A 24,266-nucleotide genomic window follows, 5' to 3' on the forward strand; every position below is an offset into this window, starting at 1 on the left:
TAATTGATTATCTAAGGGATTTTCATAGTAGGAGTCACTATGTTGTTGCTATGATAGCGAGGAAGACAATGTTTTACTAGTTCGTACGAACACCAGCCTTGCTGATGTTTTCGAGCAGCCCTGAACATCCCGATACTCTGCTTGCGATAATTTTAAGCAATTCAATCGCCTGATGACAAAGTATGTAGAGTCAGACAGATAATTCTTTTGTTACTCCAGGTCCAAAAAGGCCGTGGCGTTTATTAATCGATCGATGAGCGAGGGCGATCTGAGGGATGACAACGTATGCGCGGCCCGCAACGGCACGACGTTTTAGTCTTCTGTAGCTAATTTAGCAGAGCCCAAATCAGGCAATAATCTGTCTCCAACCACGAGCTGAAGTTGATCTTTTCTCCATCCACCTTCTCGGACAGTGTTCCATCCGATTTTCTAATGAAATCACTTTCAAAGAGATGAAACTTAATTGTCAAAGGTAAGCACAGATCCGATACTGTAATTTGTCGGGTTGACATCTTGATTAGGCCTTCAGCTTTGTGCCACCATCCCCTCCTTCCCACAGCTTGAGGAACTCAACGGGAAGAAGAAGTTGGAAGGACTCACACTCGTCTTATCGATAACTTCGAACGGCAAAATCAGTGCTACTATTGATCTCCCCGAGTCCTTCAAAGTAAGCCCCCAAGCATGCCCACGCTGGATCGTACTGATGTGTTTTAGTTGCAACTTTCGGATACTGCATACCTCCACAGCTTAGGTACTACTATCGCCATCAAGTCGTCTACGGGGCCAGAGTTGAACATCCACGCAACATTGACTTTGGCCTTCAAAGACTCAGATCCCATTTCGGTGGAGGGAGTCATTGTTGGAAGCTTCAAGGGTGCGAGAGGAGAATTGCAAGTTTGTTGACATGCTGTGATGATGCACTGCTAACGGCTTGGAAGAAAAATGTCTGATGATTCTAAATGGGTGAATCCATTTTATCTGAACAAGAATATGGTCTTTTCTCAGCTCGGGTTCGGAACAGGCTTTACATATGCGACTGTTCTCGTTACTGGACCAGAGTAAGTCCCGCGTTTACTGTTAGTCTAAAACCCTAACGAAACCTAGTGAAATTGTTCTCCGAGGACAAGTCGATATTGGAAAGTTCCGTGCGAAGCTCGACATGGGTCTACGTCTTACCAGCGCCGAGGCAGTCTTCCAACTTGAGATGAACAAGCTTGATGCCATGGAAATTATCCAGCTCGCTGGCGTCCTCATTGATAACCAAGCAATGCAGCAGATGAAAGGTGCGGAGGACAAGCTAGTCTTCAAGGACCTTAAGCTATATGTCTCACCTGGTGCTGAGTTTTTGGGTCGCTATTACGATCGTGGTATTCAGGTGCAAGGCAAGATGTGGTGCTTTGGGAAGAAAGGAGAGTTCGACGGTAGATTTGATGAAAATGGCGTTGTTATCAAAGCCGGCATTGACAATTTCAAGGTCGGCGGTCTTAAGATTACATCTACGCGAGAAGGCGTTGATAGGGCAATGATGGATATTGAGATGACCAAAGACAGGCAGAAGTTGTTCATTGACGACAGTATCCGATACTACAGCCTCGAGATCAGCGTGTTTCTTGACCTTGACATCCAAGAGCAGTACCTCAAAGTTGATATCAAGATCAAGCTGACCGAGAGCTTGCTGTTGAGCCTCAAAGCTGATGTCTTGGTAAAGAATCACAATTCTCTTGAAGGGGCCGAGATGAGCTTCGAGGCAATCTTGGAGACTGGCATCTTAGGTGTTAACTTGCAAGGCATCACGGACGGTATTCATATTCACGCACTGCATAAACTAGCCGACAAGGCCATCGACGATGCACGGAGCGACTTGACCACAAAACTCGCCCAGAAGAAAGCTGCCTTGAAAGCAATGAAGAGTGAGCTGGATAAGCTAGAAAAGAAGTGCACTGCAGAAGTCTTGAAGAAGCGGGATGAGATTGATAAAGAGAACGAGTTATTGAGGGGACTTCATGATGAGTTCGATAAGTACGCAGAGGCTTACCGAGAAGCAAAGGAGGCCAAGGAGAGAAATGAGAAGGAGATTGAAAAGCAGCGAAATTCGAGAGATGAGGCAAGAAGGCGGCTTGGCACCAAGAAGACAGAGATGAAGAAGAAGTATGATGATGAGATTAGGAAAGAAAAGGCGAAAAGGGATGCTATGGAGAGAGAGAAGAAGAGATTGATAGATAGCCGAGACGCGAGTTGGGGAGATGCATTGAGAAGCTACAGGGAGGCGGACAGAAGTTGGCAATGGTGGGGTCGTAAGTACTCGACCTTTGAGCCGCCGACAAACTCTGACCTTGACAGGACTCGAAAAAACGCGGTATGATTGGAAGAGGAATTGCGAGTGAACCTGTGTCATTGTGCATGGTATGACAAGGCATATTGGGTATGTGCCATTTGGCCCTTCATACACATACACGCATCAGCTAACACCTTCTCAGGTCGCCAAGCTCACAGAAGCCACGCTAGGTCTCGAAGAAGCGCATGCTCGAGAAGCAATCGACGCAGAACTCCGACACGCGGGAAAAGCCATAATGGACCTTCCAGCCTTCCGGAGCATCGAAGTGGCGATCAACGAAGCAGCCAGAAAGATCGACCAGTTTGGAAGAGCGCTCGATGGTCTCGTCAACAGAGGACTCGCGGCCTGGATCGAGGAGATGTTAAAGGATGAGAGAGAAGATCTGAATCGTCAAATCAGACTGCTCGAAGCATTGCTGAGGAAGAGCGAGAAACCCGAGGCTGCTTACAAGCAAGCGAAGAAGGATCTTGACAAGACTGAGGAGAGGCTCTCACCGAAACAAGAAGCTGCGAGGAAGAGGATTGCTGAGATTGAGGGAGAGATCAAGATGTTGCCTGCGCAACATGAATACATGAACAAGAAGAAGGATTACGAAAACATGGAGATACAAGTCAACCATCCCATCGCAACGCTGGATGATATTAAGAGGGTCATGGAGGAGGTGTCGCAGATCAGCAAGGATGCTCTGAATACCTTGAAGAAGGGTATTCCGCGTGTCACAAAGATAATCGTCAGGGTAAGTAACAGCACCTTTGCGGATGATAAGCCTTTGATGTTTGAGATTCAAGCCGTGTGGATGGATATACATGAGACGTTCCGTGTTGAGTGGGCGCCGAATCAGGGCATTTCGGTTCTTTACTCTCAGGCTGCTGAGAAGTTGGCGACTTGGGGGCATGAGGGCGAACCTCCTGCTCTCCCTGAGCCTGAGCCTGAGCCTCAAGATCCAGATCATAAAGCGAAGATCCATCTAATTCACCGCGGCGCGAATAACGACGCAGATTGGCCATACTGGAGCACCTTTGCTGGCCAGACCTGGAGCAAGGATTACAAGGTTTGGTCTTTTGGACTACATATCAGCGATGGTTTCTGCCTAGCTTCATTCCAGAAGAAGCTTTTCATTTTCCATCTTAACCCCCAAAACCATAAGTCACAAGTGTTTTACGAATCATGCGCATCAGGAGCATGGAAAAGAGGAGCTGCCACGACTATTCCAAAAACCGTAACCTCACCAGGGATATGTGCCGTCACCTTCCAAGGCAAACTCTACCTCTTCCACCATGTAATTCCCCAAAAGAAACTTCGATACAATGTCTTCAACGGTCGAACATGGGAGGGCGACACTGATATCCACATCGACGACGTCACCGTGGGCTTTACCGCTGTTGTATTCAACGACAAGCTATACCTGTTCTATCTCCCTAGATACGGCTTCAGCTCCCACAGGTATGCTTATGTTGCCTTCGACGGAAGGCGCTGTGAAAAGGCACATACCCTTGCTCGATATGCGACATCCGGTGTTACGGCAGCGGTTTATCAGAACAAGCTGTATCTGATGCATAGAGGATACGGCGAGACTGACGTTAAGAAACTGTGGTATAATGCCTTTGATGGGAAGCGTTGGATAACGCTTTCTAAGAAGACCGGCGCCATGCTCATACCGGACTGCGATGATATCCAGGGGGATATTTGTTCTGTTGTTTATGAGGCTAAAATGTACGTGTTTTATAAGAAGTTGAGTAACTCGGGCGTGTATAGACATGTAGTCGATGGGAATAAGTGGGTTGCGGAACAGGTTGAGGGGGTTCAGACTGTGAAAGGAGTGGCTAGTGTTGTTCATTAGGGTGTTGGCCATTGATATGTATTGATAGAGTAGTTCACTAAGAGTCTGTACTGCCAGGGATGACACCAACGTTTTGAGGCTTTATCTCCTGTTACTCGGTTCCGAACTAGGCTGCACAAATTGATTGTCTTTTCTAGATAATACTCAACATTACTTCTTAAGATATGCCTTCCGTTCTCAAGGCTTAAGTGATGATCGTGAACACTGGATCATTATCCTGCTCATTCTTCTCGTGCTATATCGAAGCTCATCCATCGCCTGTCTGCAAGTGGTAATCGCCGAAGCAATTAGTCATTTTCTTCAGCGAATGTTACTGAGGCATTTTTATCTCAGAACCAGTAAAGTTCTGAATGACCTGGTAAAAGGAATACTATTTGCCGCATTACACCAACGAGTTGTGCCGCGTTGCCGGTCAAAGCGCTAGGTCGAGAAATTTGTCGCATAAACCGGCACTTTTCTTTCCGAGATAAACTTTATAATCAGGGCCGGATGCAGCCAGCGCTTAGGAGAGCCCAAAAACCTGACCAATACTAGGGAAATTCGCCTGTCTTGTTACGCTTATAGCGCGCTTGGCTGTAAACTCTTTTTCTACGATTAAGCGCGTGTTCCATATTTCAAGTGATAGCGACATGCGATGGGTTGGCTTTTGGAATACAGGAGGACGAATTGTGGGAAAGGTTCTTTATGCGTTGTTAGTACTTACTAGAGCCAACAACCATCACATGCACCTTGTGAATTGTTCCGTTTCATCCGGTCCCCCACATGAAACCCTTGTCAATCCATTTATATACAACCAACAACCAACAACCAACGACTAGAGCCAACAACCAGCACGATCAAGTTTTTCAATCCTTCGAAAAGCCAAAATTGCAGGTCAAAGCAACGAAAACGAGAGAGCCTTGGAAAACGAGCAACGAGCGACAGCAGAGTGCTCCCAAATATAAAAAGACCCTCTGATCCCTCAGTTACACATATTCTCTATAACCTTCCAACCAATACTATGGGAGATCTTCAGTTCTTACTCCTCATCTTTATTCTAGACGCCGCCGCAGTTATCATACGTATATCATCAGGATCATGGTCAACCTCAGCAAAACTTGGGTTGCTTGCCTCGCATTTGGCTTTGTTGAACCGAGTCTTGGGTTCTATGACAAGTCAATTCAGCGCGTAGGCTACAATCCTCTCGTCAAGCAATGGAACGGCGTAGACTCCAACCTCACGGCAACTTTGGACCTCGTTGATCCCGGCTACGTCTCTGTCTTCGAGAAGCGCCGCCACATCGACGTCACGGCGTGGGCTACGGTGGCCTTGGCTGCTGGCACTACCATCCTGGCTGCTGAGGCGGGAATAAATATCTACAAGCAGATCGCCGACATTATCAAGAGCAAGTCGAACCACAATTCTTGCTCCATGACGACTGGCACCGACTCGAACGGTCATATGATTGAGGGCTATGCGTACCTGGCGACTACCAGTGGCCATGATTGCAAGACTACGGCTGAGACGAAGACTATCCTGGCGGCGGTGAAGGACTGTGCTGATTGGCAGCATAAGCATGGAGCTATCATGGGCTGTTGTGTGCTGTCCCATGGTGGAACTTGGGAAGGTCATCTGCGCCTCACCTCTCAGCCTAACAAGTACCCAGCACATGCAGTCAACTGCGATTAGGAAGCCAGTTGGGCTATTGTAGCTGCGTGGGAATAAGTGTACCTTGCGTCTTGATGTTCTTTCTGGGTTTGGTGGAGAGTTTCTTAGGGAGGATGCGTACGCTGGATCATCCGCTTACTGTTTTCTATAGTAGTTAATCAACTTCAACACCATTTCCATTCTGTAGCTAAAACAAAGCAAGTTGCTAGCAAAACCAAGTTATCAAGGCAGAACAATCTTTTCCATCAAGAGCCAGTCCCCTCTTTTTCATCTGAAATACCTTCTTCAGGCTGTTATGCATCTAATCACTTACCATAGGATTAAATACCTGAAGGGCCATAAAGCATTCTACTATTTATGCTTATAGTAGTAATTTTGCTAAATATTAAATTATCTATAATGCTCTTTATACTACTTCTCTTCTAGGAGATGGTTAGAGTGGATCCGGTTGGCATAGCGATTATATATTTTAAAAGAGGTAAGTATTGCAAGGAAGCAATGACAGGGAGATACCAGTCTCTTCAAAACATGGCTTAATTTGCTTATTAAAGAATGGGTTATAGCGCTGATAAAGTTAATATATAATCGCTAACCTCGTGGCTTTATATCTAACACAATGGATCTAAAGAGGGATACCCCGCATCTGTCATTCCAAACAGACAAGCCACAATAGGAACTTTATTAACCAGTTAAATGTTAACGATGTATTGTATTCAGGCGTGGTTCCGGATAACCGGCTAAGGCCATATTCATCTACATATCGCGAAAAGCCACATACTTACTAGCCCCTCTGGCAATCCAGACATAAACTGAACTATTCGTGATATGAGTTGTGCATTCGCGTATACCTCCCTCCCATGTTTGCAATTGTGCTTCCTATAATAGAAGTATCAAGATATTTGAAATTTCTATTCATAATATGAAGAATATGCTCATGTACTGTTGATAACCTCTAGTGTACAGCCTGTCTACCCAAGTCCTTTCACCTATCCAAGGGCTAGACAGTATTTCAAAACGTCTTGATCTTTCTCGCGTCTAATATGAATATAGTTCCACGTCCAAGTTTAATTATTCTAGCCTTCGGGTCTCCTCGGGCCTAGAGCTGTAATCATTGTCAAACTCGAATCCCTGGTGAAGTTGGGGACTTGGACCATTCCAAACCTTGGGCCTATCACAGAGCAACATCAACACGGACCGTCTCCACAGCCATGCAAAAAGGCTTAGTTCCACTCGGACCGCGAGCGCGTCCCCGCCATCATGAGGAGAAAGATTCAGAGTCAATAGGGGAACTGCAAGCAGACCGAAGAGGGATTCGAGAGGCTAGTGATGAAGTCGGTGGCTCACGTGAGCGGGCGAAGACGGGGTCATGCACTGAAACCTATGTTCATGGAGAAAATGATAAGAAGGATCAGCTTCGTGCCTTGGGGATCACTCAACGTCACCAGAGAAATAGCTTTGTGGTGTTTCGCACTCAATTGCCTGAGTACTGTCTCTTCAAAGACACCTACGTCGACGACAATTATCCTTTATAGCAATGGCGACAGATTTCGGTGTTATTGGTGTGTTTTCAATCCTCAGAACATTTATAAACGAACAGGAAATTAATCCATCAAGGCCTTGGCATCATCGGCTATGGCATAGCCAGTAACCTCCGCAAGAAGATTCCCGCTTCCTCAACTCTTCACGTTCTAGACCTCGATCAGGCCATCATCCAACGACAAAGTAGGCCAGCGTATCTATGACACCTTATCCCTCGTTGGTATACCCAGCACAATCACATTCTGCGGCGGTCTTGGCATGGGTCAAGTTGCTAAGATAGCGCACAACTACATCACCCTCGCCAACAACCTGGTCGCAACGGAAGGAATGGCAATCGGGCTCAAATACGGAATCGACAAGAAAGCTCTCTTTAAGTGCATCAGAGAGGGAACTGCGAATTCTTGGGTGATGGGACTCGAGCAGCCGGTCCCTGGTCTTGTTCCCGAGGCCCCGTCTAGCAACAAGTATAAGAGAGCGTTTGCGCCGGCGCTCAGTGTGAAAGACCTTACTATTGGTATCGAGGCTGCGAAAAAGGTTGGCATTGCGCCGACGGCGGGTGAAGCTGCTATCAAGGCGTTTAGAGAGGTTGATGCCGATCCGAGGACGCATGTAAGTGATATATCCATTTGCTCAATGACGCAGAAATACGAGAAGCTAACTTAACTCGTGCTAGGATCTGGACCATACTTCCCTTTGGCTACATGTTTACGGTAATCTAGATGAATGGGCACAGGAGAATCTTTAAGGTCAAGATTCTTCTAGATCTTCTGGATCTAGGCTCAGATACCAGTGAGGCCGGGCATCACTTATATGCTGGAGTGAATAGCTTACTGAACACTTGAGCATGCCTTTCCAATGCTATTCCTTCACTAGTGATATTGGCTGAGCTGGTCCGGTAAAGAGAGTACCGTATCAATGGGAGGCAAGATAGACGTTATAACAAGAAATTGCGCAAGGCTTATTCAATCCACTTTTCAATCATCACTACAACGTAATTGCCTTACAACATCATACGGGTATCCCACCAGGCCTTCCGGAGTTTGTAGGTTATATTATAACGCTTTCGTTCCGTTGAAGGGCTTGATATAATAGGATAATGCTTGTGTAGCTAAGCAAGCCTAAAACTTAACATTAGGGCCAAGAATTCTCTATATAGCTAATAAGTAACGAAGCTAAGATATCTACAACGATAAGATATATATAGCTTGTTTTACAGAAGGCTATTCTCGAATAACTATTCTCAAGATGAACTTTAGTATTTGCGATCTGTTATTAAGTAAGTGATTAAATTTTGAACCTCTAAACTCTTTCCTAGCGTCTGGAAGTAAGGTAGACTATATAGACTTAAGATTCTGGAAACTCTTAAGCTTCATGACCAACTACTACTTAGAAGTAATATAAGCCAACGGTTCCCCTAGCATATCCATAACAATAGCCGTATAACCATTTCCAGGCTCAGTGCTAGGCGTGATTCTCCCATCTTCTTCCATCCTCGGAATATCAGCAATAAGCGGCTCCGTCCATTCACAAAACAAATCAACAGCGCGCAAACGATGGCTCGGGGTAGTAGTAGCCAACAGAACGTTCTGAGCCGTCGTTAAAGCAGAACCCCAGGTATCATCGCAGTTTATGACCATGTCGAGCGCAACAGCCGCATCGCGAATGAGCCGGGCCTTTGTAAGTCCACCGACACGAGATGGCTTGATGTTCACGCCTGTTATACCAGCTGCATGAGCTTCAAAGAGATCAGCTAACGTGACGATACTCTCGTCGAGTGTAATTGGTAGACCTGTGCGACGACCGAACTCCGCACAGTCGTGAAGTGTACGGCAGGGCTGCTCAACTCCAATAGCAATCTCTTGCCCGATGGTGCGGGCAAAACTCAATGCCTCGTCCAGAGTCCAGCCACCGTTTGCATCGACCCAGAGCACAACATGATCTGGTAAAGCAGCGCGAATAGCTCTAACCCGCTGCGCATCAACAAGGGGATTATCTCCAGCCTTGAGCTGCATCGTAGTCGCGCCCTTCCCGAACTCGTCTTTCGCCTGAGTCACAGCAGCTTCTGTCTCTCGGATGCCGATAACAGAAAAGGCCCTCGGTCTCTCGGTAAGATATCCGCCGAAAAGGATCGCGGTTGGCAAACCAAGAGACTTTCCGAGAATATCCCAGCAAGCCATATCAATGACCGCTTTTGCCGCATAAGCGCCCATCATCGCACGATTCATAACATCGTCGATAGCTGCAGGTGATCTCGGGTCCAGGCCCAAGAGCTGGGGACCGAGCTCTTGTATGGCTGCTAGTTCACCGGTGAATGAACTTGGGAGATAGTCACTACCAAGAGGCGCAGTTTCGGCCCAACCCTCAAAGCCGTCGTTGGAACGGATCCTGACGACGAGGGACTTGTGGCCCTTGGCTAAGCGGCCGTGTGACATGGAGTATGTGCCGTATCGGTAGTTGGCATCGTAGCTAAACACAGTGATATCTTGGATATGCATCTTGGAACGATAAGCTGTGACTGGAAAGAAGGCCGATGGGGACAGAAGAAGTTTGGCTTGCTTACCCAAATCAAGCAGTCTCGGCACTCCCTATAAATAATCCAGATAGATGGCAGCGTAATTGAATGCACTGCAACTGCTGCAGCTGTGCGGGGACGGGGGGCGGCGCCGTGCTTATAGCATGTTTCTTTACCAGACTAGGGCTAGATATCCGGTGCGCATCGGGTTCCACAGCCGGGCACGGATCGCGTCCCGACATGAACATGGAGGCTTGCACAATCCACGCGACAGCGACTGAATACAAGAACATTTGTGTTTATGCTATTAAATGTCGGCCATGTCGAGGTTCATCTAATCCATAACTGCTCGTCCAAAATCCTCAGCTTGTAAGAGAAAGTTATCCTGATCTATCGTGCCAAAGTCTGGTACATCGCCAAAAATACTAGATTCCTGCATTCTAGGCCTATTCCCGCTGGGAGTAGCGAGGCTACCCAATGTCTCGTAAGGATCTTTGTCTTGGGGTGCATATGCCGAGATATCTCTCAGCGATCCCTTGTGACCGGAAATACCTGCCGAGCCGACTATGGCGAAACCTCCGCCCATGTCTTGCTCACTATGCTCAGTATCCGAGGTTATGATATCACCGTACATCGATTTATCGGAAGAGCTGTTGTCGTTCTCGGACTTCTCGTAGATCAGGATCTCCCAGAGTAGTTGCGCGTCTATGGACCATGATCGCTGATTGTCACCAGACCCGCCGCTAGTTGCTGGAACAGTGGTTATGCTATTTTGTAATTTACGGAGCTTCTGGGTCTGGATGGGTGTCAGCAATGTTTCAGGACTTGATCTTATCTAAGACCTGAGACTCACCATAGTGAAGACGACCGGCCAATTGGAACCCATATGGTCCAAGAACCGCATGCATTTGTCATAACCACGCTGTGCTTTTGTACGCAGCACACTATCTTCGACAAAGCTGTGCTGCAGATGGATGGTTGCAACTATGACAACCGCATGTGCTATCGTAGGGTCCGTTATCTCAAACTGCTGCTGTTCCAGCAAATCGAGGTAGCAGATAATCCAGGCTGTATGTTTCGAGATAAGATCAAATGACTGATACATAAATGTCTGAGGGATCATATGCCGAAAGTTCTTCAGTCGGAGAGATAAGAGGAACGGATGATTTAGCAGAGTTGGTATAGCCGCGTGTATGAACTGGATAAATATCCACGGGCCCCAGTAATCTCGACGCTGCTGTAGTTCCTCCGGTGGAACTTCGCCGAAGTTATTGGTAGCAAAGCGGTAGACAAGGGGGAAGCGGCAGTCAAGCTCAAGGTTACGTAAATTGACGAGTGCATAGTCAGACTGCGGGTTCCAAGGTGGAGGGCTATCTGGTCCAATTCTCATCGCTGCATATGCCCTTGCCAAATGCCAGACCTTGGCAGCTTGTGACATGTATGTCAAAATACCTTGATTATCATTTGGTTCTGTTTGCATGCTGGGCTCGCGTGGTAATGAAAAACCTTTCTGCACGGTGGTTGATGAATTCCAGAAGATGATTGGCACTCTGGAGAGTCCCTTGAATATTAGCAGGTTTCGTAACATCTGGGATGGATCCCTGTAAGCTCTGCAGTAACGAGATAGCCTGAATGCGTGGAGAATATTCGAAAGGATCTCCTAGACTTGAACCAAGGGGTAGTCCATTGGCAAAGTAATTCGCCATATCGAGGTCCAGGCCAGCTTGCATCACATATCCTTCTATAATCCCATGTTTTAGAATTGTTGTTGAACGTGAGAGGGGTTAGATAGCAAAGCTCACCCGAGAAGCTGATCATGCTGAGGAGACAGAGAGTCTGTAGCGTCGAAAGTCTTATCTTGCCATCGTAAATACGGTCCGTCACCAACTTCCGACATGACGCAGATAAAAGACATAACGCGGCATTCTTGTCAGCGCTGATCTGTCCCGGAGGGAACCGATAAGTGAGCATTTTGACAGCAAGTTGTAGCTCCGTATCGCGATGCTTCAGAGTATCGAGGAAGTCCTCTTGGCGAAACAGATGGACGGGTTGATTGTGACACCACATCTGGTAGAGTTGGCCTGCTCTGAGTAGTTCCTGATCTTCTGAGTTTGATCTATTCCATCTGATCAGCATGAGATATCAACAATCGATGATCTGTTTGGAAGCGATCTTACGGTTCAGAGATACGTTGCTCCTGTGCTGGCGTGATGGATTGAGGCTGTATGGTATTCGGACCGGAAGCGCCAACCTGTGATGCCCCAGGGGATGTAGCGTTCGGGTTAAGATGACTCGTAGGAGTTATACCGTAAGCTTCTTTCACACCATGCAACGGAATTCATTTACCTAAGTGTTTGTAATATCTGGTCCATTTTATTTTCCAGCGTATCAATGCGGTCATTCTACACCAATCATCAACATATGCAGCGAAGAGTTATTCAGGACAGTCGTTTGGAAGTCCCCCGGCATAACTTCCACGCATGCAAGTCCATATACTTACAATTCCCGAAATCTGATTCTGAATCTCTTGTGGAGAAAAGCTCTCGACGGCCTTGTACTCGCAAGCTTGCCCCAGACGCCGACAGAACGAGCATATCGGACGCTCTCCAGGGCATTTAACCTTCTTACGCCTATGCATGGATTTAGTACAGGACAGCTAATTGATGTTTAGCGGTAACATACCTACAAGGGGCGCAAGCGCGATGGGTCCTTCTCAGCCCGGTGTCTTCCATTTGGGTACGCAACTGGTATTTGGATGGGTGAGAAATATAGGAAGAGCGAGAGGGATTTAGTCATAACGGATCATGAAATCCGCTCACGTGACTGTTTTCTCTTGTCGTTATCATGACGGCAAGTCGTTCCGACTGAAAGACTTATAGGGAAAAGTACAATGAGATCTAATGACCTATTTTGTCTTTTTCATACTAAGCATACTTCATCAATTCAATGCGGCTTCTTTAATCTCTTTTAGTAGTGCACTTCATAACGAGTTTGCTAAAGATAATTAAGCGGCTTCAAGTTCTGTGCTAATTATTCCATCATTATATAGTCTTACTATCTAGATAACTATACTTATTGGTTCTCAGTGTATATCTTACTTAGGACCTTGAATTCCACTATCTTTACTTATGAGACCGGCATTCCATAAAAGCAATGAACAAGCGAAGACACTCCACCATTCATACTTGTCACGGCAATTTAGCCGAATAATAAGCTCCCTCTAGCGCTTCTCTTACTACTTCTCATCACGGGAATTGTTTTGGTAGATCCGGCTGGCGTGGTGATTATAGGGCTTGAAGGACGAGAGCAGTCGTACACGAGTGTATCTGCGTGATATTCGCAATGGACGGTTATGTTGTTGAGCATATCGCGTCAAGGCGACTTGTTGTAGGTAACCGGCGTATTATTATTATGGGGTACAGGTTAAGCTTAGATTAAGTCGATGGAAGTTTCGCCTATTCCGACGGTGAGTTCCACCTCGCCCGGTTGCCTAGCGCGCATCTATTAGTTTTCACTTATGACTCGCTATCCATTTATTAGAATATCCACTTCACGTTCAAATCAGACAACAATGATGGTACTTTTGGTTTTTATAACCGACAACCAACAGCTTGTTACATCAAATAAGGGTCGTGAACAGCGCTAGACAGGGATTGTGATCGGTTGCAGTGTCTGTTCAGCCGACTTGGCGTCCTTGGCCCCTAAGTCACAATTTTATTCCAGAGGTCCTATTGGTAGGCCCATTTAAACAATGCGAGTGACACATGATTTGGCCGCGGTCATTATCACGAGCCTTCATCTTCTCTCTCCCATAAAGCAGACGAAGCCGCAATTTGCAGGTTCGTGATTAACAAGCCATTGTCTCATTCCTTTCTTTCTAAAGCCCTCCAATTTCACTCTTTCAATTGTTGGGCTATTATACTATGAAGCTATCCACAGTCCTTCTCACATCTCACCTCCTCTGGAGCGCGAGCGCTTTTCTTGCTTACAAGGAGTACGTCGTGAAACAGTGGGTTGAAGACGGTGGGCCCGAGGCTTGCGGCAAGGTGATGTTGACAGACATCGACTGCGATGCCAGCCTTGACGATGCAGGGAGCACCGGTTGGCAAGGCTCAATCGAAGAGGGTGATGATTTCACCATCACCGATAGTATCTGCGCCAAAAAGTGCGGCGACTCCCTCCAAGAATGGGCGGCAGCCTTTGCTAAATACTGCGAACCGGAGGGGATGCGTGCGCCGAATATGGTGGAGGGTCGGAGACAGATTTGCGACAAAGATGCCAAAACAGGAAAATACTGCAATGGTTCGTGAAGAATTGCTGTATGTTGCCCAATGCTGATCCGTTATAGCTATCATTGATTCGTTCCCCGATTTGGACGATTATGAAGAACTTCCTGCCAAGTACCTCTGCGAGCCTTGTTATGTCCGACGTCTCTGGGGATTCGACATCAGCCATTACAGTCCTGCCAACAGTTGGATCATAACCCAGCGTGAGCGCATGGACGAGCTATGTCCCAAGTCAGTGCTAGTTGAGAAAAAGGCGTCAACTATCTTACAGCATCCTGCTACGACGGCGCAGCCATGGTTAGATTCCTCGCAAACTCCGAGTCATATCAACAGTGAAGCCGAGGCTACTTCAACCCCGGAGAATGCTGCGACCGCGTCATCAACAACCACTACAGTACCTTCTGCCACTGCGCCATCAGAGAGTAACGCGGCTGAGAGGCTTGGAGACGGTCGACTGGGAGGTCATTGGTCGCTGTTGCTTGTTTTAGGGATAAATGCCTTTTATCTCTGAACTCTACTCTCTCTAATAGCCCCATTTTAGGGCAGGATATAACCAGATAGTATCGCCTTCTATTTATAGACTTAGCCTCTTTACTCTTCGCTTCTCCGATCATTTATACTTGTTAGATATAGCATATTATGCATATATGATGTGGAAGCCCTACTGGATCCTGGGAACAGATTTCGGCTGTCGTTCAATCCTTCAAGCCGGTACCGGCTGCGTATCATTACATTGTGCCACGAAATATTTATACAGCCTTTTCCCTGATTTTCACAGCCCAAAGCTGTCTTTCTGGAAATATTTGTCGAACTCTAAGCTTAAATTGAGTTATTAGCAGCTACCGGCCGCCGCGCAAGATCGACCATAACCCAATCAATCCAGCCCCTTGCGCCAGCCCAGAATTGACCACTCAAAGCCAATTAAGAACGATTTGAGAACAGGCAGCCATGCGCTGTTGGCTTGTTTCGCACCAGCGAGGTGTCACTTCTGGCTACTATTGTTAGTTCAAGATATCCACTGGTTGATGTTATGCCACCCGAGAGTGGTTGCAGCTATTAGTCGGTCTAACTCCACGGACCTACGGAGGTCGCGGTTAAAAGTTTTATCCTACCTCCCTGCTTATGACAAGGGACCCTAGGAAGTCAGAAAAAGCAACAAAAGGCGGTACAAGATTTCATTACCTACAAACCTTCTATAATCCCTCTATAAGCTATTAACTAATTTTTTTAAAGTTTCTAATAATCTAATAAGTCCTTTAATAATAACCCTAAATATAGATAGTATAATATAGGCTTTTCCTATATCCCTTAAGGTATTTTCAAGCATCCAGAGCCTGATTAGATACAAAGTACAAGATGGCCAGATATTTACGTCACAGGCTGAATTTATGCATGTAAGACTTTGAATACTGCGCTTAAAATGTTGGTTTCATCTTTTCTTCCTCCTCCTCCTCCTCCTCTGATTACCCATCGTTACATGTTAACTGAACTGCCAACACGAACACAACACAATACAAGCTACCCAGAATGCAAGGCGACGATGACCACGAACTTGCCACGGTTTATTCCAACAGCACGAGAGTTGGTTCCTCAGTGCCATTGGTGAGCAATTTTCTGCGCGGCGTTTGCAATACATTCTCACTCTTAGAAGGTAGATGACCCAGGTCTCGCTGCCGCAATCCCAAGTCCAGGTCCAGAAGCCCCTCAAGTTGACCAGCTCAATGTAAAAAAGTCACGGAAAAGAAGAAACTTCTTGTTATCCATTAGTGGCATGTGGAGATCGCGTCATCTTGCCTTCTTTCGGAATTTGTGTACCCGCAAAAGCAAAAGAATGTCAGCTCTGCGTCACTTTTCGATCATGCATTTACCACCTGTCACTATCACACTGGCACTTCTCTCCCTCTATATCGCCAAGGTTAACTGGAAGGAACCCTCAAATGAAGGATTGAACGCTCTTCAATTTGCGGCGAAGTCGCACGAAACGGTCCTTCTTCTTTCCTTAGGAGATATCCTTCTTTACCGAATATCTTATGGACTCGATCGACAAGACATCGGTGTTCCACTTGGTTTCTTGCCATCCTCCTTCTACCTAGCAGCACCGTTTCGGTACCTCGCAAGTCGTCAGCTATGGGCTCCAACATTCAAATCTAGTAAAAATACCAAACATCAATGGGCAACAGGCGCCATGATTGTGTCCGTCTCAATCCTCTGCATTGCAGCCAGCCCGCTATCCGCCATTGCTATGATTCCTCGGCTTGGTTGGTGGAAAAACGACGATTTTGATGCTTTTGCCGACGACGGGGGTTCGCCACTCGCTAAGTGGTTACCTCATATTGAATACAGAACAGTGCTTGGTTCTGAGTCAATACCTTTACCTGGAGTCCAATCTCTAGTTGACCCTATAAAAGCTTTCCTTAGAGCTGGCGTTGACGTCGATCTACATACCAATTTTGAGGAAATGGAGTTTTCAAACATCAGCTACAGCAACTATGATGAAGGGCCCCAATCAGTCTCTCTCGCGCAAGAAAATGAAATAACCTATGCTACATGTCCATTATCCATTGTGGCAACCCTACTACGAGTTGCAGTCAATAGAGGCGCCCAAGCATTTCCAGGACCATGGCTAACCACTTGCAAGCAACAGATTCAAGGCCATGGGGACGGAACAGCATGGAAACAGCCTTTGCTGGCTGTTAAATGTCAATATGGTCTTACAGACTCTCATTTCTTCAATTTCTCTTCTGTATTGTTAAATGAGACGCTTACACTTGATGGCGACAAGGACCTAGCTGGCGTGGACTTACATAACCTCACACGGGGCGACCACCGATTTCTAAACCTTCGAGCCAACAAAAACTGGCCAGTGAGCGCCGACATCCTTTTTGGCTCCTCCGAGAACAAGTTCACACTTTGTTTGGTGTTTGCCCGTTGGTCTGCTGCCGATACATGGATTGAGCTACCCCGGTCATTCCAAACTTGGAGCAATTTCGAAGAGCCAATAGTTCAAAGCATTAGTAACAGGTCGAGTGACTTCATACATTTAGAGGACAAGTGGATGGATGGAATTGCGACTTTCTCCCATAAGTCGTTTTTTGACTCTATGGCAGAGATATGTGAAGCTGCTCCGTCCTTCGTTCCAAGATGTTATGAACATGCCCTTGCTTTGCATATTACCGACGGACTTGCTCAAACAGGAAACGTCTTCTTGTCGCCTGGCTATAAGCCGCAGACTGAACAGTCGAATGATTCAACAAAACAAGAGGACGCGATACTCTTCATACGGTATTACTACACATACGCCTATCGCTTTGAGAGCAGCCGCGGTATCCCCTTGGCATTTACTTTCCTCCTTCTGCACGTCCTGATGGTTTTGATACATCTGGTCAAAATCATACAATCCAAGGATCCTTGGCAAGGCTCAGATTGGGACAATTTCGGAGACATGTTGGTTCTTGCTCTTGCATCCAAACCACCAGACGGCACAAACGATTTGGCTCAACAATCTTCCAAGTCTGAACTATGGAGGAAGACAGTTACAATTGGTTGTGATGGCGATGAAGGATATTTTCAGATTCGTCTGAGAGAGCAGAAAGGGTACCAAAGAACACGTCAACAGGAGGAAGAATCTGGAGGAGATTTTAGTTAGACGGGGGGAGCTTTGGTGTTGGTATTTTGATGAGGATTATTTCAATTCTAATGTGGTCATGGGAGTTTCGGTCAGCTCCAGTCAAGGTTTTCGACCTTGTTGCAAGACTCTGGTTGTGTTGACTAATTTTTAATGCCCTCGTTGAGACTTTGAGCACCGAAAGTCATCATCCACCATCCAGTAAAAGTAAAGGATGGATGAACAGGGGGCTGCTTGGCATCAGAGCCCCATTATCATAATGTATACCCAGTGAAGAACAGTAATCGCAAATATTCTCCACCTCGTCCGGCTACACTGAGGCTGAGGGCACTGGTCTATAAAACACAACACATCCATCTAAAATCATTCTCGCACAACCGCAGGCGTTTTTACTTCATTTCCCCACAGAAACTTCATCAGCGTGCAGGTATCAACATGGCCAATCCCAGCACCTTTGTTGGGCTACCCACTGAAATTACCACTCAGGTCGTGACCGAGTTAGTCAACGACCCATGTTTGCAACTTGACAGGTTTGCCTTCAGATCATCGTATTCCAAGAAACCAATTGAGCTAACTCTGCTGAGAAGAGGCACACGGCACCAGCTCAAGAACCTAAGACTGACACATCGGCGATTTTCCAACATGGACTGCATCAATGCTTTACTATTTGACTCCGTCCAGTTTGAGGCCTCACGCGCAGGATTACTTAACCTTGAAAAATGCGATATGTCACGTATTGCAAGCTTCGTATCTATTATTACCTTCATGAATCCTCCAAGCTGGAAACTTCCTTTCGAGACTCTTGAGCAGATCTTAATTGAGACTATACCTAAAGGCGAACCTCCGGTAACAGAGTCGCAGCTGGCTAGTGCATATGCCTCATATATACGCCATGCAAGAGACTCACAGTTCTCGCTCGAAGACCCAGAAAGTGAGCTTCGAAGCTTATGGACGAAAACTCTCAAGCTTCTTGGCAGAAATTTGCGGGATGTTCGTCGCCTAAGCCTCCGGTGCGATGAGTTGTGCCAGGTCGACTATACCACCTACCTTCGCAAGGCAGATGAAGGAATATCCTATCAGCTTGGCCCTCATCACCATGCAGACAGGGTTGTCGAGTATGGCTGTCGATATGCCGCTGCCATTGCTGGTGACCAGCTATTTTCGACAGTCATATCATGTCTATCAGCTTCTGGTATTGCTGTACCGCAGATCTCGATAAAACATGCGATGACGGGAACCATTGATTGCACCAAGGTGCTTGGGTGGGATCATCTAAATTTGACTGCCCTGGAGTAGCTTGAGTTCGGTCCAGATATCCCGCACGATGAAGATCATTGGGCTAGCAAGAGTGTGCTCAAGGCTCTGCCGTGTCCGAAAGTGGAAGAAATCGAGTCACATGCTTCCAGGATTGTCCATGAGTTGGTCAATAAGTCTCGAACAACACTCAAAAGACTTGTTCTCGACGGAAGTGGCGTCTTGGACTGGCCTACCCAGCCGCCGGTTGCCTCTTTGCCAGCCCTTGAAAGTTTTAACCATTCTTTCGATGCCGTCAATCCCATTGTAATGAGCTCATGGCTGAAGAATATGCCAAACCTGCGATACCTCAAACTTGGCGGTATACGACTATCCAGAGGACTTCTATTCGTCGAATGGCGCCATATATTCGATGCTGTTCGAGACCATCGGAGTGTTGGAGGTCCAAACCCAAAAGGTCTCTCCGTAGAGTTTGAATCTATCAAGTCAGCTCATTGGACTAGGATGACATATAGAGGGGTGATTTGCCAGGATAGCACTATTGCTACAGGAAGGCATACTCATTGCACTGATCCTGAGGGCCTGATGGATGAGAACTACTCTTTAGAGAAGCATTTTTACAACGAAATGCGATTCAAGGACAACCATGGGTTACGATACTTGATGAACGATTGGGATGTTGGTATGGTGGAAACTGATTCAGAAGAGGATGAGGAAGGAGGTGAGAGTGAAAATTGGGATGAGGACAGTGAAGAGGAGAAAGAATGAAGTGATGCATAAACAGCAGAGTTTACAAAGGGCAGAGGTAGAGGATAAGTAAAATAGTACAGACTCAGAACTTAAAAAGGTTTATAAAGTACTAGCTCTTCCAAAATGGTCTTTTTAAGGTCGCTGATATCTATCAACATGCTGCCAACTTGATACAAACTTGGTTCGGACGTGGGCAAGCGACAGGGCAGGTTGATTCAAGAACTTTGTTAGTGATGATGCGGTTATCGATATACACTGAATCAGGCGGACTCCAGGTGGTGATTCTCTGTAAACCACGGCAAACAACTCAAACTCACAGGTTAGCGCCATGTTACAAGCATGGCAATTAATCTCACAGCCAACAGATATGGCCAATTCGACTCTGGCTTGTCTATGAATCCGAGAAAGAAAAGGCGTTTTCACCTTCTGTAAACTTTTTATCGAAGATTCATTCTTATTTTTCATCAGTTCCAATTGCGGTAGTCTCCGAGGCTTGTTGGTTTGACTCCTGTGAAAGGGTCTTTCAGTTGTAGCGGGGCTTTTGTAGGCAGCATCGCACCATTCCCACAAAAGCGCCCAATTAGCGTTATTTGCGGGAGGGTCCAATTTCCGTGCTCAACCATGTTCAACTTTACTGTTGGCTCTAGCTATCTCTTTACATAACAGCTTCTCCTGTTACTGTTGAATTGGAATAACGTTTTCACTCACCTCTGATTCAAGATCGCAATGGCCTCTAAATTGCAACAGAACGAGAACAACTTGCTCCGCCTGCCCACCGAAATTCTCGCTGAGATCATCAAAGAACTGCGTTTCATTGATGTTCCCTTTAGCACCGAGTACCCGTACGAACACCCAGTACATGGTGTTTCCGCTTCGTACTAACCGCATTGTCCAGGGACATTAAAATACAGAAAGAGACAAACCAGAACCTGAAGTCTCTGCGATTGGCGCACAGAACATTCGCAGAGTGCGACGACTTGAACACTATCCTATTCAGCAATATTGTACTGGAACCTACGCGTGCTGCGCTCACGAGTCTTCAGCGTGGTGACTTCTCTCGCATCGCTCGTCATGTGCATTCTGTCACGTTCACGACACCACCCAGCTGGACGCTTCCATACAAAGCGTATGAGAGGATGCTCCGCGGTTCACAGGACTCATCTGTGCTCTTTTGGCCTGAAGGGCTTAAGTCCGCATATGATGCATATATGAACGATGCTAGAGATACGCAGGCATTGCTTGAGGATCCAGAGGGTGATCTTAAGCAAGCATGGACAGAAATTCTCAAGACTTTGGGAGACCGCCTTGAAAAGGTGAAGCTTCTAAGCTATGATTGTGAGAAGATTCGCCAGGTCAAGTATCTTGACGCTCTCAGCAAGGAGGACATCGGCATGCCGTGGCAGCTTCCTCGACATGACCATAAAGAAGACGAATGGGCGAGATTTGAGCTCCGCGACGAGAATTCTGAGCCTACTGTCGAGTACCATTGCAAGCATGCTACAGCTGTCACGGGTGACAAGCTCATCGCCATGGTCTTTACATGCCTGGCAGCGTCGGGCGTTGCTATCCCAAATCTCAATATCCAATTATTCATGACCGGTGATGTCGAGTGCAAGGACATCCCCGGCTGGGAAGACCTCGATTTCAGTAAGCTCAAGGTACTCCACATCTCACCCGAGATCCCTTCTGGTGAGAACGGTCTCGTTGAGCGACACCTTTGGGCTATGTCGGACTCGCATGCCGAGAAGATGAAGATCAAGTCCGGCGACTTCTGTCACGATCTACTGGACAAGTGCCATTCCAGCATACAGCACTTCGCCTATGGCATAGATCATGTCGGGAAGGGTGTTCTCTGCTGGCCAATTCGAAAGCCCAGCCATGACTTCCCAGAGCTTACTCACCTGACCCAAAAGGGCAACATTTTCCCTCAAGCCCTTGCACATTGGCTTCTGCATTTCAAGAGTCTGCAGCATCTTGAGGTATCTGGTAAAGTCTGCCGAGGACCAGCCGACATCGACTGGCGCTTTGTCTTTAGTACGATACGCGAACACCCCAACGTATCAGGCGAGACCCCGAAGGGTCTTAGGGTTGACCTTGATAACCTCCACATGGAGGGTAGCGTTTCTTACGGCGGTGTTATTTGCAAGGACGCCGGCATTGCTACGAAGAGACATGAGCGCGATATGAGTCTCGAACACTACCGAGATGTGAATTATGGTATGGAAGCTCACTTTTATGGTGAAATGCCTCTTGGAGAAAACAAAGCGCTGTTATACTATATGGGTCAATGGGAACCGAGGGATGAGGAGGATGAGAGCGATTCTTGAGAACGTGGTAGCAGAGGGATTTGTCAAATTAGATCATTAGCTAAACGCAAGCCGCTAATCCCGCCCCATTATACTGAATGCGCCCAATTGTCTCGTCGATCCAAGCAATTTCTCTAGAAAAGTCCCGTGCTGATCTGCATAGGCATGCTTTGACCACCAATAATGGTGATAGAACAATTCCAGCGCCTATGCCACGAAACTCTTGTTGGAATAAATACTCCACTGACTGACAGATGTAGCGAGCTGATGTCTCTGGCCATAACATGAAGTCTGACGTCTCGACTATATGTTGTATGTCGGCAAGAGACATGTCATCGTTGTCTTTAGCTGACCGATTATCACCCTCGAAGGTTGTGATGTCCTTCGTCTCGCTAGATGGTAATGTAGAGGAAAGGGAGCAAATACTGGCATGTATCAAGATCTGTACCGTCCAGTAAAGTATCATAGTCTCCGCTACATGGTAGGACGGAAAGTGGAATGACACTGGGTAGAGTCTTCCTAGCTCCTCACTGTCTGTAGAGCTACTAGCGGCTGATAGCTGTGGCCAGTAAAGTGTCGGGCAAGTGTATTGGTATGACTCGAACCATTCATTGAGTTGACTATTGAGAGCTAACAATGCCGATAATGTTTTGAGGCCGGTAGTAAGCGAGGACTGCCGGGGCTGTAAAGATGTAGCCGCTCTGACCTCAGAGAGAAGTCCGGGAACTTGCAGAAATATATCGACAAGTAGATCATGCATAGTTTTTGATTTTGAGATCCATGGTCCTTCCATCCATGCTGACTTGGCTAGTTGGCTTGCGTGGCCTTGGCCCAGACCTTGAAAAGCCTGCTGAAAGTCAGAAGCTGTATGACCATGACATGAGTCGGCTTACAGTATGCATCCTCAATACTTGGAAGACATCATGCGCCAGTCCACCGATGTGCTGCTTGGGTCCGCGAAGCTGCAACAGAGCCATAGCCCCCTGATAATGCCGCATGTATGCGCTGACAGTTCTACCTGGACATTCTGAGAACTCAAACATGCCCAGTAAGACGCAGGCTGCAAGAGTTTGATCGTCTGATCTCATTTTGGGGTCATCAATGGCCTTTTGTAGCTCGTATAGTCCTCTAGTGTATAGCTTTAGGCTCTGACCACCAAGGGCGCCATCTTTGTCAAAGGCCGCGGTGCTGAGTGCTAAGATAGCGTGCTCCATGGCCGGTGTCAGTACTGCTACGTCGGGTAGGCGAAGAAGCCACTTCCGATGGTCGTTGAGGTGACCGGAGGTGAGGATACAAGATGGAAGTTGACGGTCGATGAAATTGGCTAAGAACTGATCTCTGGTCGCGTTGCGTGCTGATATCGACATCGGAAACGTGGATATCGGAAGATTTTGATGTCCATATGAGTGATGCTTGTTTGACTTGCACTGCGACAGAGATAGAGGTGCATCCAAAGTTATTCCTCCAGTATTGGTTATCTTTGCGTAACGGGATGGTATAAAGACCTGTGCTTTATGATAACCTGCGCAGGGTCGACCGGACTTGAGGCAGTTACTACAACTCGGCTTTTCAGCGCCACACTTTGAGAAGATCATCCAGTGAGCTCCAGGTCTGTCAATCGTAGGGGGCATGATTTAAATCGCATGGATGGTGGGTCGACTTACCCTGATTCTCCTCTGCCTGCACGTGTGACATGCTTTAGATCGCCCTGCCACTCCAACCATGCCGACCAATATTCTTCGGAGCTGAGATCAGGAGAAAGACCCCTCAAGTTGTGGTATTGCCGAGATTGTCGAGATTTGCATCGTCTGAGTTCAAATTACCCTCCGAATGATTGCCATAACGGAGTCCTCAATAGTGGATCAAGCTAGAAGGGCTAGTCTGGCCAATGAGCTGAGGTTGGCTGTAGGGCTCGCGCCAAGGCTAAGCCATCTTCGGGATCATTGCGCGAGAAATGGGTCCCACGATGCGGCTGAGTTTCGTCGAGATGCCGATCTCCGGCAGAGATGGCGCTATCACTCTTTGAGTATCATCCCGCGAGTCTTGATGGCTATGCGAAAATGCCGTATGCCTCAGGGCCCCTATGAAAAATGACTATAAAGGTAGAATGTTCGTCTCAATCGGTAAATATCCATTTCCTACTGCACTACAATCTTATTTGACGATATCTTA

At 46.9% G+C, this 24,266-nt stretch overlaps 10 protein-coding genes across 14 annotated transcripts; 7 read left to right on the forward strand and 3 right to left on the reverse strand.

Moving 5' to 3' along the window:
* Positions 1-253: 253 nt before the first annotated feature.
* On the forward strand, positions 254-4,175 carry FOIG_10497 (uncharacterized protein; the record flags this gene model as incomplete). Its single annotated transcript, XM_031210838.1, has 8 exons — positions 254-283; positions 339-465; positions 522-667; positions 715-858; positions 884-909; positions 939-1,058; positions 1,105-2,356; positions 2,478-4,175. 8 exons carry the CDS (start codon positions 254-256, stop codon positions 4,173-4,175), a joined length of 3,543 nt encoding a protein of 1,180 aa, XP_031059549.1.
* Positions 4,176-4,702: 527 nt separating this feature from the next.
* Positions 4,703-6,174, forward strand: FOIG_10498 (uncharacterized protein). The gene has a single exon (XM_031210839.1). The coding sequence runs from the start codon at positions 5,253-5,255 to the stop codon at positions 5,841-5,843; it is 591 nt and encodes a 196-aa protein (XP_031059550.1). The 5' UTR covers positions 4,703-5,252; the 3' UTR covers positions 5,844-6,174.
* Positions 6,175-7,619: 1,445 nt separating this feature from the next.
* FOIG_10499 (uncharacterized protein) lies at positions 7,620-8,106 on the forward strand (the record flags this gene model as incomplete). The annotated part of the gene is made up of 2 exons (XM_031210840.1): positions 7,620-7,970; positions 8,035-8,106. 2 exons carry the CDS (start codon positions 7,620-7,622, stop codon positions 8,104-8,106), a joined length of 423 nt encoding a protein of 140 aa, XP_031059551.1.
* A 637-nt stretch (positions 8,107-8,743) lies between these two features.
* FOIG_10500 (uncharacterized protein) lies at positions 8,744-9,856 on the reverse strand (the record flags this gene model as incomplete). Its single annotated transcript, XM_031210841.1, has 1 exon — positions 8,744-9,856. One exon carries the CDS (start codon positions 9,854-9,856, stop codon positions 8,744-8,746), a length of 1,113 nt encoding a protein of 370 aa, XP_031059552.1.
* Positions 9,857-10,207: 351 nt separating this feature from the next.
* On the reverse strand, positions 10,208-11,773 carry FOIG_10501 (uncharacterized protein; the record flags this gene model as incomplete). Its single annotated transcript, XM_031210842.1, has 3 exons — positions 11,676-11,773; positions 10,727-11,614; positions 10,208-10,669 (listed from the first exon to the last, which is right to left on the reverse strand). The coding sequence occupies exons 2-3, from the start codon at positions 11,459-11,461 to the stop codon at positions 10,208-10,210; spliced, it is 1,197 nt and encodes a 398-aa protein (XP_031059553.1). The 5' UTR covers positions 11,462-11,614; positions 11,676-11,773.
* A 1,858-nt stretch (positions 11,774-13,631) lies between these two features.
* Positions 13,632-15,043, forward strand: FOIG_10502 (uncharacterized protein). The gene is made up of 2 exons (XM_031210843.1): positions 13,632-14,175; positions 14,222-15,043. The coding sequence occupies exons 1-2, from the start codon at positions 13,797-13,799 to the stop codon at positions 14,668-14,670; spliced, it is 828 nt and encodes a 275-aa protein (XP_031059554.1). The 5' UTR covers positions 13,632-13,796; the 3' UTR covers positions 14,671-15,043.
* Positions 15,044-15,405: 362 nt separating this feature from the next.
* FOIG_10503 (uncharacterized protein) lies at positions 15,406-18,140 on the forward strand. Of its 5 annotated transcripts, none has more exons than XM_031210845.1 (3): positions 15,406-15,472; positions 15,539-15,761; positions 15,811-18,140. In XM_031210845.1, exons 2-3 carry the CDS (start codon positions 15,687-15,689, stop codon positions 17,803-17,805), a joined length of 2,070 nt encoding a protein of 689 aa, XP_031059556.1. In that variant the 5' UTR covers positions 15,406-15,472; positions 15,539-15,686; the 3' UTR covers positions 17,806-18,140. The 5 variants fall into 5 exon arrangements, with proteins under 5 accessions (XP_031059556.1, XP_031059559.1, XP_031059555.1 ...); XM_031210848.1 differs by having other exon boundaries at positions 15,539-15,581; positions 16,087-18,140; XM_031210844.1 differs by having other exon boundaries at positions 15,406-15,761.
* Positions 18,141-18,378: 238 nt separating this feature from the next.
* Positions 18,379-19,908, forward strand: FOIG_10504 (uncharacterized protein). The gene is made up of 2 exons (XM_031210849.1): positions 18,379-18,984; positions 19,081-19,908. Exons 1-2 carry the CDS (start codon positions 18,427-18,429, stop codon positions 19,804-19,806), a joined length of 1,284 nt encoding a protein of 427 aa, XP_031059560.1. The 5' UTR covers positions 18,379-18,426; the 3' UTR covers positions 19,807-19,908.
* Positions 19,909-20,419: 511 nt separating this feature from the next.
* Positions 20,420-22,372, forward strand: FOIG_10505 (uncharacterized protein). The gene is made up of 2 exons (XM_031210850.1): positions 20,420-20,630; positions 20,684-22,372. Exons 1-2 carry the CDS (start codon positions 20,515-20,517, stop codon positions 22,113-22,115), a joined length of 1,548 nt encoding a protein of 515 aa, XP_031059561.1. The 5' UTR covers positions 20,420-20,514; the 3' UTR covers positions 22,116-22,372.
* On the reverse strand, positions 21,986-23,918 carry FOIG_10506 (uncharacterized protein). Its single transcript, XM_031210851.1, has 3 exons — positions 23,759-23,918; positions 22,988-23,674; positions 21,986-22,941 (listed from the first exon to the last, which is right to left on the reverse strand). The coding sequence occupies exons 1-3, from the start codon at positions 23,816-23,818 to the stop codon at positions 22,156-22,158; spliced, it is 1,533 nt and encodes a 510-aa protein (XP_031059562.1). The 5' UTR covers positions 23,819-23,918; the 3' UTR covers positions 21,986-22,155.
* Positions 23,919-24,266: the final 348 nt, after the last annotated feature.

This window comes from Fusarium odoratissimum (genome assembly GCF_000260195.1).
Source record: "Fusarium odoratissimum NRRL 54006 unplaced genomic scaffold supercont1.18, whole genome shotgun sequence".
NCBI classification, from domain to species: Eukaryota; Fungi; Ascomycota; class Sordariomycetes; order Hypocreales; family Nectriaceae; genus Fusarium; species Fusarium odoratissimum.